The sequence below is a fragment of the Mustelus asterias genome, chromosome 29 (genome assembly GCF_964213995.1).
Source record: "Mustelus asterias chromosome 29, sMusAst1.hap1.1, whole genome shotgun sequence".
NCBI classification, from domain to species: domain Eukaryota; kingdom Metazoa; phylum Chordata; class Chondrichthyes; order Carcharhiniformes; family Triakidae; genus Mustelus; species Mustelus asterias.
Genome location: NC_135829.1, coordinates 14,354,982 through 14,371,723, shown reverse-complemented (window position 1 = coordinate 14,371,723; position 16,742 = coordinate 14,354,982). Strand labels below are relative to the sequence as shown.

The 16,742-nt window shown below is 46.5% G+C and overlaps 1 protein-coding gene across 7 annotated transcripts in view; it reads left to right on the top strand.

Annotated features, from left to right (window-relative positions):
• The window catches only part of LOC144480539 (CD276 antigen-like), a 307,579-nt gene that overhangs the window by 264,289 nt on the left and 26,548 nt on the right, over positions 1-16,742 (top strand). For all 7 annotated transcript variants that reach the window (XM_078200108.1, XM_078200110.1, XM_078200107.1 and 4 more), the window contains exon 7: positions 322-357. In XM_078200108.1, coding sequence (XP_078056234.1) covers positions 322-357 — 36 coding nt within the window. The remainder of the gene's footprint in view (positions 1-321; positions 358-16,742) is intronic.

Below are 16,742 nucleotides of genomic sequence, written 5' to 3'. Positions count from 1 at the left end.
CCTTCTGCAATGTAGGGATTCTATGATTCTATGAATTGGAAGAGGGAGGCAAAAGAAAAAGCCAGAAGTAAACACCATTGACAACATCTAAACCTTTGTAAGCAGCTCTGAGACTGAGTAAAAATATCAGGGAGCGACAGAAATGATTATAGGGTGGGTGGAACTTGAAGCACGGGAGACATACTTCCAAGAAAAACTCTGCACAGGAAACTCATAACCTTTAATATATGAGCTGACTAATACACTCAGTGGAGTAAAATCTAGCACAACAATTTTGGAAAGAAGCTCTTGAATAAACATGCCTATTTTTGACTTTTGCAGTGATGAAGCCTTTGGAAAATGCTGATGATAAAGAAGGTAAGTTCCATTCTTCTCAAGTCTAACTGTTCAAACTGGTCTCCTGTAGCCTGTAACCAAATCGCACTCTCTGGACAGTTTGCTGGTTTAGAGCTCTGAGCTTTGCCTGTAGAAATGACTTGGCTCCATACCATGGAGAAACCCGCCAGAGTCGCTCTCTGATTTTGTCCACCATGCTTCAAGGGAGAACAGGGATGGATGCATGGTGTGTCACACTCCCTGTGAGCGTGAGTTCAAATCCACGTTCCAGTTCATTTGCATCTACCTTGAGTCAGAGAGTCAGAGACAAATACAGCATGAAGACAGGCCCTTCGGCCCAACCGGTCCATGCCAACCATGATGCCCCCCCAGCCAATCCCAATTGTCCGCATTTGGCCAATATCCCTCTAATCCTTTCCGATGTTGACCATGGTGCCCTCCCAGCTAGTCCCAATTGCCCGCATTTGGCCCAATCCTGGTATAGGAAAATTGATAGGTCATCACAGTTATTTCAACAGGAGATCAACTGCCTGCCTTCAGTTCAACTGAAGAGCTGCCACCTCTCAAAGCCTAGGGAGGGAAAGAGCAGCTCCCTGCCAGCTTAATATATCTCTTAAGAGAGCTCACCATCTATCTAACAAAGGATGCCAAAATCAGGAAGAGCTTAAAGACTGCAGAATCAACAGAAGAACTCCAAAAATGTGCCAAAGCCACAAAACCTGGTTGTATATTTTTTGAGAGTGACTAAATTCTGCTTTTTTTGGGGTTTATGAATGGTCCTTGTAATTGTTTGAACAGCATTCCAGTCGTACCTTACTTTAATCGATATGTTACTTGTTTAGTTAAAGTTCCAGGTTGGTTAAATATATAACTTGTTAATTGTTCACTTAAAGTGAGTGTCAGGTCTTTCTGTTAATGAACCTCTAAACGTGAATGAAGAACAGTTCACACCTTCCCAAATACTTAACAGTAAAGTAAAGTTTATCTATTAGTCACAAGTAAGGCTTACATTAACACTGCAATGAAATTACTATGACATTCTCCTAGTCGCCACACTCCAGCACCTATTTGGGTAAATGCACCTAAGCAGCACGTCTTTCGGACTGTGGGAAGAAACCAGAACACCCGAAGGAAACCCACGCAGATACGGGGAGGATGTGCAGTCTCCACACAGACAGTGACCCAAGCCGGGAATTGAACCCAGGTCCCTGGCACCGTGAGGCAGCAGTGCTAACCACTGTGCCACCGTGCCAGTTCAGATTACAAAGAGGGGTATTCCTCTCTGGGGGATTCAGCGTGGCTTCTCAAAAGGGGATCAGCCTCTGCGTCATAACAACAGGGTGACTAAAACTGTACACAATAGTCCAAGTGCGGCCACACCAGCAACTTATACAAGTTGGGAGTACATGGGCTGCAGCGGTTCCGGAAGGGAGTGCACCACTGCCTTCTCGAGGGTGATGAAGGATGGGCTAGCGATGCCCACACCCCATGAATGAATTGAAATAAAAAATACTAGGTGGCGGTGTTCAGATTGCGCGCTGTGCCCTGGCAGAAGCCATGGTGGTTAAGCCAGCAACCTTCATGTTTACAGGACAGGCCAGGGGCTGAGAAGTACAAATGCAAATAGACTTGAGCTATCCACTGACGGATGGGTGAAACAAAATGATTGATCCAGTTGTCCCCGGCCGTTGTGAAGTAAAGCCAGCGATCGAGCACAGCCATCATTTACTAATGATCGGAGGAAGCCTTCATATGACCTTGAGCAGAAAGAAGATTTTGACCGTTCCTCAAGCATTCCGCTGTCTGTTCTTCCGATTGATTGTCTCAGTAAAACTCAGAGTTCTTCCATTATGTGTCTGCAAAATAAGATCTTGCCACACTCGCATCTTTTCTTTTTCCCCTCTGAGGCAGACTGAAACCAACTTCTGTGATCAGACTCAATTCAGTGGCATCCAGACTTGAGTCAATTAAGATGCTCACATTGATTCCTCAGGGACAACAGATACAATTTATGATTGAGGGAAACTTGTCCTCACCTGGGATAATGCATACAGTTCTTGTTGCTCCACACTACCAGAAGGATGTGGAAGCTTTGGAGAGAGTGCATAGAAGGTTCACCAGGATGTTGCCTGGTCTCGAGGGCATTGCCTATGAGGAGAGGTTGAATAAACTAGGATTGTTTTCACTGGAAAGACAGAGGCTGAGGGGAGATCTGATAAAGGGCTACAAAATTATGAGAGGCATTTCTCATAGAAACCCAGCAGTGCAGAAGGAAGCCATTTGGCCCATCGAGCCTGCACCGACAACAATCCCACCCAGGCCCTATCCCGTAATCCCACACATTTTCCCCACTAATCCCTCTAACCGACGCATCCCGGGACACTAAGGGGCAATTTAGCATGGCCAATGCACCTAACCCGCACATCTTTGTACTGTGGGAGGAAACCGGAGCACCCGGAGGAAACCCACGCAGACACGGGGAGAACGTACAAACTCCGCACAGACAGTGACCCAAGCCGGGAATCGAACCCGGGTCCCTGGAGCTGTGAGGCAGCAGTGCTAACCACTGTGCCACCATGCCGTCCTCAGGGTGGCATAGTCAGAGGCTTTTTCCCAGGGTCGAGGTGTCAAATGCAAGGGGGCACAGGTTCAATGTGAGCGGGGGAAAGTTTAAGGGAGATGTGCGGGGGAAGTTTTTCACGCAGAGAGTGGTGGGTGCCTGGAACGCGCTGCCAGAGGAGGTGGTGGAAACAGGCACATTAGCAACATTTAAGAGGCATCTGGATGGGTTCGTGAATAGGGAGGAATGGGGAGATACAGACTAAGTAGGGGCAGAAGGTTTTTTTTTTAGTTTAGTTAGGGCATCATAATGGACACAGGCTTGGAGGGCCAAAGGGCCTGTTCCTGTGCTGTATTTTTCTTTGTTCTTTGTTCTAATGTCCACCTTCTCATTGAAGCCTTTAGTAGGTGCCTTCAAGATGCTAGAAGCATTCGATAGGGTAGACATAAGATGCTTCTACCGATAATGCAGACCAGAGTTGGTTATTAACATCACAAGGGAATTCAGAAGAAGCTTCTTTACCCAGGGAGTGGTGGGAAAGTGGAACTTGCTGCAAAAGGGAGTGGTGGAGGTGAATTGTATCCAATCCCAATGTCTTTTTAAGCATGCTGGACAGTATTGTCTTGATCCTTTTACGGGGAAAAGCTTAGCAAACACATGAGGGAGAAAGGGACAGAAGGATATGTCGATAGGGTTAGAGAAGCAAGATAGGAAGAAACTTGCGTGTGGAACATAAACGCTGTCAGTAGTCCCGATGGGCCAAATGGCCTGTAACTGCGCTGTATCCTGTGCAAGTTAGTCATTGATGGATGTGAGCCGTGGGTGGTTTTCTTTCTCCGAGGCTCAGGTACCCAAAAGCCAAATGCAGTGGACACATCTGGTCGATTCTGGCACTAAATTTGGAATCTTCCTGTTCTAATTTGACATTAAGCAGATGACTTGCCAATGGAAGCCTGAAGGAGTATTCACAACAGAGAGATTAATCAAAAGAGCTGCACGCTTTGGGAAGTCGCTTTGAAGGTCAATGGGGTAGGCTCCCAGAAATTAGTCACCTGTATATTTTAATTTTAACTCTGAAGTTACTTAATCCAAATGATGGTTGTTTGACACTCTTTTGGTATTAAATACCCACTTTTCTGTGTGTAATGAGTCCTCGGAGGCGGAAGTCCCTTCACCAAGATTCCTTTATTTACAAGATCCAACAACACTATACAGTGTTCTCAGTACGCAGTCTACATCCAGAGTGCCAGAGGAACTGACACTCCTGTGTAAATACAAAGCATGGGGCTCCCTGATTGGACTATCAATTTGGTCCGTAATTAGGGAGTGCATATTCAAGCAGGCCATCCTCAATTGCCTGATTAAAATCATTACACTGTGTTATTTAAACACAGAAACCCCATACATTTAGCATGGCCAATCTCCATAACTTACACACCTTGGGACACTAAGGGACAATTTAACATGGCTAACCTACATATATTGGGACACTGAGGGAGAACTTAGCATGGCCAATCTACCTAAACTACACAACTTTGGACTGTGGGAGAAAACTGGAAACCTGCGCAGACGCGGGGAGAAGCTGCAACCTCCACGTAGACAGTCCCCCGAGGCTGGAATCGAACCAGGGTCCTTGGCGCTGTGAGGCAGCAGCGCTAACCACTGATGACCATGAAACTATTGTCGATTGTCATAAAAACCCATCTGGTTCACTGATGTCCTTTAGGGAAAGAAATCTGTTCACCTTACCCGGTCTGGCCTACAATGTAACTCCAGAGCCATAGCAATGTGGTTGACTCTCAAATGCCCTCTGAAATGGAGGGCAGTTAGAGATGGGCATCAAATGCTGGCCCAGTGATGCTTGCGTCCTGTAAATGAATTTGTTAAAAAAATTCTTGCGACTTTATTTATTCATGTTACAGGATGTGGGCGTCGCTGGCTGAACCCAGCGTTTATTGCCGATCCCTAATTGCGCCTCCTAGAGTCTGGGGAGGGTTTAGGGAGTCAAGCGAGTCACCACCCACCCTCTGACCTACTGTGGTGGCCATTGTCGTAATCTGCGGTTGGTCAACTCTCGGTACTCAATCACAAGACCATAAGATATAGGAGCTGAATTAGGCCATTCGGCCCATCAAATCTACTCCACCATTCAATCATGGCTGATATGGTTCTCATCCCCATTCTCCTGCCTTCTCCCCGTAACCCTTGATCCCCTTAATGATCAAAAACCTATCTACCTCTGTCTTAAAGACACTCAATGACCCGGCCTCCACAGCCTCTGTGGCAATGAGTTCCACAGATTCACCACCCTCTGGCTGAAGAAATTCCTCCTCATCTCAGTTTTAAAGGAGCGTCCCTCCACTCCGAGTTTGTACCCTCGGATTCCAGTCTCTCCCACCAGTGGAAACATCCTCTCCACGTCCACTCTATCTCGGCCTCTCAGTATTCTATAAGACCCCCCTCATCCTTCTAAACTTCTTCGAGTATAAACCCAGACTTCTCAACCACTCCTCGTGTGACTAACCCTTCATTCCTGGGATCATTGCTGCCTTGGCAAAGCAGCCAGCATAATTAAGGACGCCACACACCCCGGACATTCTCTCTTCCACCTTCTTCCGTGGGGAAAAAGATACAAAAGTCTGAGGTCACGTACCAACCAACTCAAGAATAGTTCTTCCCTGCTGCCATCAGACTTTTGAATGGACCTACCTCGCATTAAGTTGATCTTTCTCTACACCCTAGCTATAACTGTAAGACTACATTCTGCACTCTCTCCTTTCCTTCTCGATGAACAGTATGATTTTCCGTACAGCATGCAAGAAACAATACTTTGCTCTGTATACTAATACATGTGACAATAATAAATCAAATCAAATCATCCCAGTGAACCTCCTCTGGACCTCCTCCAAGGCCAGCACATCCATCCTTAGATACAAAGATGTGTGGGTTAGGTAGATTGGCCATGCTAAATTGACCTTGGTGTTAGGGGATTAGCAGGGTATGTGGGGTTACGGGAGTAGGGATTGTGCTCGGTGCAGACCTGACGGGCCGAATGGCCTCCTCCTGCACTGTAGGGATTCTGAGGTGCGGGGCCCAAAACTGCTCACAGTGGCGTACGGATGGAAAACTCCCTCCAGCCACGCAGGCAATTAGAAAGACCACTCTGTCCAACCTAAAACATGTACGCAGTCGGGAAGTGCACAATTGTGCAGCTGAGATTCCTAAAAGTAGCACAAATATTATTTTTGCATGGACGAAGGAGGAGAATTTGGGTCATTACAAGCCTTGAGGGACTCATTAGCATCTCTCACTTCAGTTGTTCCCCTGTTGGGCACCTCAAGGGCAGCGGGACCGTGGTGTTGTCCCGGATAATTATGCCGCTTTAGAGTAAGCACTTGTTATGAACTCAAAACATTTGGCCAACGTGTGTGTGGATTTGCACTTCCTTCTGACTCAGCTCTGCTGATGATTAATGAGGGACAAGGCTCTTGGTAACATTAGCAATGATAGGCTTGCGATAACGGATTGGTAATAATGAAGTCCTGCTGAATTCCACCCCTGCCAGGACGCCAGATTTATTGATCTGAGGTTCTAATTCTGTATTCTTGCCACTTAACGGCCAGCCGTTATAGAGTCGGCTTACAAAAGCAATTGAGATTCTATCGGGAAATGTGCGCCCACAGAAACTCCGGAATAAATCACCAGTAACTTGTAACTTCCAGGTATTCCTCAGCTTGGTCCGATAGGCCGTTTTTTCTCACCTGCTCCTGCCGCACTTCTGAGCAATGAGTCTCTCTCTCTCTCTCTCGCTTCAGATAGGATTGCTTTAACTCTGCCACGAATCGGGTGCGCTATCGCTGTTGCTTCCATCTAGGCCGGGTGCACGCGAGTGAAGAAATCGCGGCTATATTCTGCAGTGCACCAGGGAAGAGACTTGAGGCTGGCCAAACGAGGGGGCCACCCGGATTAGAGTCTCACTTCAACGCACGGGAGGTAGTTAGGGTTGGCAGCCGGGTAGATACACCATTGACATGGGGGTGAGGAAGCATGATATGGTAGACACTGCATGCCCTCTGAAGAAGCCTAACAAACTATCTAGTTGCAAAACAAAAAATAGAAAGAGAAGGCCCACCCTCAGCACCTTTGGGAATCTAGGGGTGCAATAAATGTGACCCCCTCCACATCATCCCCATTTGAAGCATCATTTTTCTCTCAGGTTACATACAGTGCAGAAGGAGGCCATTTGGCCCATCAAACCTGCAGTGACAATCCCACCCAGGCCCTATCCCTGTAATTCCACATATTTTTCCCTGCTTATCCCCCTGACACGAAGGGAGAATTTAGCATGGTCAATCCATCTAACCTGCACATCTTTGGGGTGTGGGAGGAAACTGGAGCACCCAGAGGAAACCCACACAGATACGGGGAGAACATACAAATCCCACACAGACAGTCACCCGAGGCCAGAATTGAACCCGGGTCCCTGTCGCTGTGAGGCAGCAGTGCTAACCACTGTGCCACCGTGCTGTTCATCTAGGATATGTAGCTATTTATTTAGTGGTGGCATTGGGGCACAGTGGTTAGCACTGATGTCTCACAGCACCAGAGGCCGGGGTTCGATTCCAATCTTAGGTGACTGTCTGTGTGGAGTTTGCACATTCTCCCCGTGTCTGCCTGGGTTTCCTCCGGGTGCTCCGGTTTCCTCCCACAGTTCAAAGATGTGCAGGTTAGATGGATTGGCCATGCTAAATTGCCCCTTAGTGTCCAAAGATGTATAGGTTAGGGATTTTTCTCCTTGCGAAATTGCCCCTTAGTGTCCAAAGATGTGCAGGTTAGGTGGATTAGCCATGCTAAATGCCCCTTAGTGTCTAAAGATGTGCAGGTTAGGTGGATTGGCCCATGCTAAATTGCCCCTTCGTGTCCAAAGATGTGCAGGTTAGGTGGATTAGCCATGCTAAATGCCCCTTAGTGTCTAAAGATGTGCAGGTTAGGTGGATTAGCCATGCTAAATGCCCCTTAGTGTCTAAAGATGTGCAGGTTAGGTGGATTGGCCATGCTAAATTGCCCCTTAGTGTCCAAAGATGTGCCGGTTACGGGGATTGGCCATGCTAAATTGCCTCTTAGTGTCCAAAGATGTGCCGGTTATGGGGATTGGCCATGCTAAATTGCCTCTTAGTGTTCAAAGATGTGCCGGTTATGGGGATTGGCCATGGTAAATTGCCCCTTAGTGTTCAAAGATGTGCCGGTTATGGGGATTGGCAGGGTAAATCCATGGGGTTACAGGGTTGTGGACTGGTTGGGAGGCTCTGTTGGAGACTCGGTACAGACTCGATGGGCTGTATGGCCTCCGTCTGCACTGTAGGGATTCTATGATTCCATGAGTAACCAGTTATCATCATTGTGGGTCGGAGGTACATGGTGTAGAATGCCAAATGCAGACCTAGCAGTTTACCATTGGGTGAAAAACTATTTAATAGGAATGCTACAGCATGTAACTCAGAATGTGTTATCTTTCAAATATATTTCTTAAAATGTCAATCGGTAGTTTGAATTTTAATAGCGAAAAGCTGGTGGCATAGTGATATTGTCACTGGCCTAGTAAACCAGAGACCCAGGGTAATGTTCTGGGGAGCCGAGTTCAATTCCCACCACAACAGATAGTTAACTTGAATTCAATAAAAAAAAATCTGGAATTAAGAATCTACTGATGACCATGAAACCATGGTCGATTGTTGGAAAAACCCATCCGGTTCACTTATGTCCTTCAGGGAAGGAAATCTACCATTCTTACTTGGTCTGGCTTACATGTCAGCTATGACTCTCAGCAACTTTTACAGATGCACCATAGAAAGCATTCTTTCTGGTTGTATCGCAGCTTGGTAAGGCTCCTGCTCTGCCCAAGACCGCAAGAAACTACAAAAGGTCGTGAATGTAGCCCAGTCCATCATGCAAACCAGCCTCCCATCCATTGACTCTGTCTACACTTCCTGCTGCCTCGGCAAAGCAGCCAGCATAATCAAGGACCCCACGCATCCACGGACATTCTCTCTTCCACCTTCTTCCTTTGGGAAAAAGATACAAAAGTCTGAGGTCACGCACCAACCGACTCAAGAACAGCTTCTTCCCTGCTGCTGTCAGACTTTTGAATGACCTTACCTTGCATTAAGTTGATCTTTCTCTACACCCTAGCTATGACTGTAACACTACATTCTACACTCTCTCGTTTCCTTCTCTATGAACGGTATGTTTTGTCTGTATAGCGCGCAAGAAACAATACTTTTCACTGTGTGTTAATACATGTGACAATAATAAATCAAATCAAATCAAAAACATGTGACTCCAGACTCACAGCAATGTTGTTTACTCTTTAATTTCTTCTGAAATGGGGAGGCGATAGCCTAGTGGTATTGTTGCTAGACTATTAATCCAGAAACTCAGCTAATGTTCTGGGGACCCGGGTTCGAATCCCACCACGGCAGATAGTGGAACTTGAATTCAACAATAAAAAATCTGGAATTAAGAATTTACTAACGACCATGAAACCATTGTCAATTGTCGTAAAAGCCCATCTGATTCACCAATGTCCTTTAGGGAAGGAAATCTGCCATCCTTATCCGGCCTGGCCTACATGTGATTCCAGAGCCACAACAATGCGGTTGACTCTTAACTGCCCTCGGGCAACTGGGGATGGGCAATAAATGCTGGCCAGCCAGCGACGCCCATGTCCCACGAATGATTAAACAAAAAAAATGGCCTAGCAAACCAGTCAGTTCAAGGGCAATTAAGGATGGGCAATAAATGCTAGCCTAGCCAGCAACGCCTACATCCCAAATACGAGTTAAAAAAATGTTCTTCAAATGCAGATGGTGCTGAGGAGGTCACGTTTACTGCACCCCTAGATTCCCTGAGATGCTATATGGTGGCCATTTTCCATCTATTATTTTTTTTGCAACGAGGTAGTTTGTTAGACTTCTTCAGAGGATATGCAGTGTCTACCACATAAGTGTAGAGTTGGAGACAAAAAATGTCAATGAAACTTTTGGGTTTCATGGTTGGTTCTTTCCAACACAGCCTCCAGATGACTTATTGATTTCAATTTGCAATTTACCAAGGTGTGATGTTAACTCCTGATCCATGATCCACTCGCTGTTCCATTGTCATTACCAATCCCCGTTATTCTATGTAATAAAGAATTCAGTAAAACCTCTTACTCTGATCAGTTAGACTGTGAACTTGCCACCGCTATTTCCACCGGCAGGTTAAACCAGAACTCGGGGACATGGCCTCAAAATGAGGGGGAGCAGATTTAGGACTGAGTTGAAAAGGAACTTCTTCACACAAAGGGTTGTGAATCTGTGGAATTCCCTGCCCAGTGAAGCAGTTGAGGCTACCTCATTGAATGTTTTTAAGGCAAGGATAGATAAATTTTTGAACAGTAAAGGAATTAAGGGTTATGGTGAGTGGGCGGGTAAGTGGAGCTGAGTCCATGAGAAGATCAGCCATGATCTTATTGAATGGTGGAGCAGGCTCGGAGGGTCAGATGGCCTACTCCTGCTCCTAGTTCTTATGTTCCTATGAAGAAAATAGTATAAATGCAAAAAAAAAGCATGAAATCGTAAGACATAGGAGCAGAAGTAGGCCATTTGGCCTATCGAGTCTGCTCCACCATTTAATGAGATCGTGACAGATCTGATGTGATAATCCGCAACTCCACTTTCCCGCCTTATCCCCATACTGATTAAAACTCTGTCTATCTCAGCCTTGAACATACTTAATGACCCAGCCTCTGGAGCCTTCTGCGGTAATGAATTCCACAGATTCACGACCCTCTGAGAGAAGAAATTCCTCCTCATCTCTGTCTTAGATGGGTGACCCCTTGCTCTGAGATTGTGCCCTCTGATCCTAGACTCTCCCACAAGGGGGAACAACCTCTCAGCATCTACCCTGTCAAACCCCCTGAGGATCCTATATATCTCAGTAAGATCACCTCCAATGTTAACTCAAACATATGGCTGAGAAGATAGAATCGAATCCCCAGAAGGATTCGGCCCATCGAGTCTGTGCCAACTCTCTGACAGAGCATCTGATCCAGGTGCAACCACTGCCTCATCCCGTTACCCCATGCATTTACCACGCTAATCCCCCTAGCCTAAACATCTCTGGACACTAAGGGACAATTTAGCATGACCAATCCACCTAACCCGCACATCTTTGGACACTAAGGGACAATTTAGCATGACCAATCCACCTAACCCTCACATCTTTGGACACTAAGGGACAATTTAGCATGACCAATCCACCTAACCCGCACATCTTTGGACACTAAGGGGCAATTTAGCATGGCCAATCCACCTAACCTGCACATCTTTGGACACTCAGGGGCAATTTAGTATGGCCAATCCACCTAACCTGTACATCTTTGGATACTATGGGGCAATTTAGCATGGCCAATCCATCTAACCTGCACATCTTTGGACACTATGGGGCAATTTAGCATGGCCAATCCACCTAACTTGCACACCTTTGGAGTGTGGGGGGAAACTGGAGCACCCGGAGGAAACCCACGCAGACACGGGGGGAGAAAGTGCAAACTCCACACAGACGGTGACCCGAGGCTGGGAATTGAACCCGGGTCCCTGGCACTGTGGGGCAGTAGTGCTAACCACTGTGTTACTGTGTCGGCCTTGTTTCCAATGCACAAAACTGTCCTGTCACATTGTTCTCCTGTTGAGAGAGCAAGTATAAATTGTAACAAAGATAACGCCAAGCCGATACTCTTCATTTAGCTGCCTGCTCTATTTGAGAACTCCCCAGTCGTCAGATGATTGGACAGCAGCGACTTCCCAAGTGAAACTCGATATTGCATTTTGCTGCCTTTAAATCTTTCATCTCCAAGCGTTGAATACTCACCCATTCTTTTTCATCTCACTAAATCACAGTTGGCAGTGCGAGTGACTGACTGCTTAAAATACTCGTGTTGGAACCCATGGGCTCCCCAGAGGTTCAGTTCATTCAGACTCCATGCCTGTAGTAAAATGGCACGAACACACCTGGTTTTCTTCCTTTGCCCTCCTGCCGGGGGGAGGTACTTTGATTTGATTTATTATCGTCACATGTATTGGGATACAGTGAAAAATATTGTTTCTTGCGTGCTGTCCAAACCTACAACCACTTCCATCTAGAAGGACAAGGGCAGCAGATACATGGGAACGCCGCCACCTGCAAGTTCCCCTCCAAGCCACTCACCATCCTGACTTGGAAATATATCGGCCGTTCCTTCACAGTCACTGGGTCAAAATCCTGGAATTCCCTCCCTAACGGCATTGTGGGTCAACCCACAGCACGAGGACTCAAGAAGGCAGCTCACCACCACCTTCTCAAGGGCAACTAGGGATGAGCAATAAATGCTGGCCTAGCCAGCGACGCCCATGTCCCACGAATGAATTAAAAAAATATCCAAATCATACAGTTCATAGAGTACGTAGGGGAGAAGGAAAGGAGAGGGTGCAGAATGTAGTGTTACAATCATAGCTAGGGTGTAGAGAAAGATCAACTTAATATATGGAAGATCCATTCAAAAGTCTGATGGCAGCAGGGAAGAAGCTGTTCTTGAGTCGGTTGGTAGGTGACCTTAGACTTTTGTATCTTTTTCCTGACGGAAGAAGGTGGAAGAGAGAATGTCCAGGGTGAAAGGATCGGCAATTCACCAAAGATCTTTAGGCAGCACCTTCCAAACCCACGACCACTTCCATCTAGAAGGACCAGGGCAGCAGATACATGGGAACACCCCCACCTGCAAGTTCCCCTCCAAGCCACTCTCCATCCTGACTTGGAAATATATCGGCCGTTCCTTCACAGTCACTGGGTCAAAATCCTGGAATTCCCTCCCTAACGGCATTGTGGGTCAACCCACAGCATGTGGACTCAAGAAGGCAGCTCACCACCACCTTCTCAAGGGCAACTAGGGATGGACAATAAATGCTGACCAGCCAACGACACCCATGGCCCACGAATGAATTAAAAAAGAATGCCTGCCCTAGATTTTCATCTATTTAAATTAATAGGCCAAACTTTGGAACAATTAGTGACATCTTCAATTGCTTTGAGTTTCGAGGTGTTCAGATCACCAGCAACCTGTCCTGGTCCGTCCATGCCGACGCTATAGTTAAGCAAGCCCACCAACGCCTCTACTTTCTCAGAAGGCTGAGGAAATTCAACTGTGACTCTCACCAATTTTTATAGATGCACCATAGAAAGCATTCTTTCTGGATGTATCACTGCTTGGCAAGGCTCTGCACAAGACTGCAAGAAACTACAGAGGGATGTGAATGTAGCCCAATCCATCACACAAACCAGCCTCCCATCCATTGACTCTGTCTGCACTTCCCGCTGCCTCGGAAAAGCAGCCAGCATAATCAAAGACCCCACACACCCCGGACATTCTCTCTTCCACCTTCTTCAGTCGGGAAAAAGATACAAAAGCCTAAAAGTATGTACCTGTAAACTCAAGAACAGCTTCTTCTTTTCTGTCATCGGACTTTTTGAACAGCCCTATCACATATTAAGTTGATCTTTCTCTACACTCTATCTGCAACTGTAACACTATATTCTGCACCCTCTCCTTTTCTTCTCCCCTATGTACTCTATGAATGGTATGTTTTGTAAGTATAGCGTGGTAGAAATGATATTTTTCACTGTATTCCAATACACGTAGCAATAGAATCATACAGTGCAGAATGAGGCCATTCAGCCCATCGAGTCGGCACTGACTACAATCCCCCCCCGCGGCCCTATCCCCATAACCTTGTGCATCTAGGTGTACGTGCTCTCCTTAATCTCCTGGGAGAGGTGAGAAGGTAGAATCCTACAGTGCAAAGGAAGGCCATTCGGCCCATCGAGTCTGCACCAATCACAATCCCACCCAGGCCCTATCCCCATAACCTCAGGCATTTACCCTAGCTAGTCCCCCCTGACACTAAGGGGCAATTTAACCTGGCCAATCCACCTAACCCGCACATCTTTGGATTGTGGGAGGAAACCGGAGCACCCGGAGGGAACCCACGCAGACACGGGGAGAACGTGCAGACTCCACACAGACAGTGACCCGAGGCCGGGAATCGAACCCAGGTCCCTGGCACTGGGAGGCAGCAGTGCTAACCACTGTGCCACTGTGCTGTCCTTGTTTCCAATGCACAAAATTGTCCTGTCACATTGTTTTCCAATCGTGTAAGCAAGTATAAATTGTAACAAAGTTAAAACCAAGCTTCATTTGGTTCCAGTGCAAGAAAACCCAGGCCAAATGGGGAAAATCTTCTCCGAACCCCTTAATTGATGGATATTAGTCTCGGGCGATCCCATTGGGATGCTGTTCATTCTCCGTACCACCTACCCTTTGGATCTCTGCTAGATTTGCGCCTACCATCTTTGCGCCCAGATCCTGGTGAAAAACAGGACAATTCTCTGATTATGTTGCCAATAGAAATTTCTGGACTCAAACCTGCTAGCATCCTTGCTTAAGTGTTTCTTCAACATGTTTCTAACACGTTGTTTATATTACTAATTAAACCTGAACTGCTCCTCATCTCTTAGGCTTAGAGTTTATGAATTTTTAATTGTATTAACAGCAACATCTTTTTTATAAGAAGAGAAAGATTTACATCATAGCCTGAGGTTGCATTCTGAAATGAAGATTCATAGAATCCCTACAGTGCAGAAGTAGGCCCTTCAGCCCATCAAGCCTGCCTCGACCACATCCCACCCAGGTCGTATTCCTGTAACTCCACATATTTATTCTACTAATCTCCCTGACACTAAGGAGCAAATTATCATGGCCAGTCAACATAACCCGCACATCCTTGGACATTGTCTACACTTCCCGCTGCCTCAGAAAAGCAGCCAGCATAATCAAAGACCCCACGTGCCCGGACATTCTCTCTTCCACCTTCTTCCGTCGGGATATAGATACAATAGTCTGAGGTTACTTACCAACCGATTCAAGAACAGCTTCTTCCCTGCTGTCGTCAAGATTTTGAATAGACTACCTCGCACTAAGTTGATCTTTCTCTGCACCCTAACTATGACTAACACTACATTCTGCACTCTCTCCTTTCCTTGTCTATGAGCGGTATGCTTTGTCTGTATAGCACGCAGGAAACAATACTTTTCACTGTATGCTAATACATGTGACAATAATAAATCAAATCTTTGGACTGTGGAAGGAAACCGGAGCACCCGGAGGAAACCCACACAGAGACGGGGAGAACGTGCAAACTCCATGCAGATAGTATGGCTGTGCTCTGTCCAAGAGAAACTACAAAGGGTCATGAATGTAGCCCAGTCCATCACGCAAACCAGCCTCCCATCCATTGACACTGTCTACACTTCCCGCTGCCTCAGCAAAGCAGCCAGCATAACCAAGGACCCCACGCACCCCGGACATTCTCTCTTCCACTTTCTTCTGTTGGGAAAAAGATACAAAAGTCTGAGGTCACGTACCGACCGACTCAAGAACAGCTTCTTCCCTGCTGCTGTCAGACTTTTGAATGACCTACCTCGCATTACGTTGATCTTTCTCTACATCCTCGCTATGACTGTAACACTGCATTCTGCACTCTCTCCTTTCCTTCTCTATGTACAGTATGTTTTGTCTGTATAGTGCGCAAGAAACACTACTAATACATGTGACAACAATTAGTCAAACCGAATCAAATACTGCTCCGGGGAACCTGGGTTTGAATCCCACCAGGACACCAATTGTGGAGATGCATTGAAAGGAAAGAAAGGGATAAAAAGATACGGTGATCAGGTTAGGTATTAGAGTGGGAAATGGCTGGTGTAGGGCACAAACATTGGTGAGAACTAGTTGGGCTGAAGAGCCTGTTTCTGTGCTGTGGAACCTGATCTAAACTGCAGATTCCTTGGAAGAAACATTGAGTTAATTCAATGATGCAATGAGTTCAAAGGGCTGAATGGCCTCCTCCAGTGCCAATGTTCCTCGCAGCTGATAATTGTTTTCTGGATTGTTTTTCATGGGATGTGGGCATCACCGGCAAAGCCAGCATTTATTGCCCATCCCATCTGAAATGGAAGGTCAACCACATTGCCATGGGTCTAGAATCACATGTAGGCCAGACCGGGTAAAGACAACAGACTACTTTCCCTAAAGGACATTAGTGAAGCAGATAAGTTCTTACAACAATTGGACAATGGTTTCATAGTCATCGTTAGACTTTTAATTCCAGAACTCAATGATGTGTGGGTTAGGCAGATTGGCCTTGCTAAATTGCTCCTTAGTGTCAGGGTAAATATGTGGGATCATGGGGATAGGGCCTGGGTGGGATTGTCCTTGGTGCAGGCTCGATGGACCAAATGGGGCGGCACGGTGGCACTGTGGTTAGCACTGCTGCCTCACAGCGCCAGGGACCTGGGTTCGATCCCCGGCTTGGATCACTGTCTGTGTGGAGTTTGCACATTCTTCCCATGTTTCCTCCGGGTGCTCCGGTTTCCTCCCACAGTCCGAAAGAAGTGCTGGTTAGGGTGCATTGGCCATGGTAAATTCTCCCACAGTGTACCCGAACAGGCGCCAGAGTGTGGCGACTGGGGGATTTTCACAGCAGCTTCATTGCAGTGTGAATGTAAGCCTATTTGTGACACTAATAAATAAACTTAACGATAGGAAGTGGACAAAGAACAAAACTACAGTTTTTCCAACTTCATGAAAAAGAAAATGTAAGCCTACTTGTGACTAATAAATAAACTTAACTAAAATGGCCTCTTTTTGTACTGTAGGGAATCTATGAACATTATTGGAATTCAAATTTCACCATCTGCCACGGTGGGATTCGAA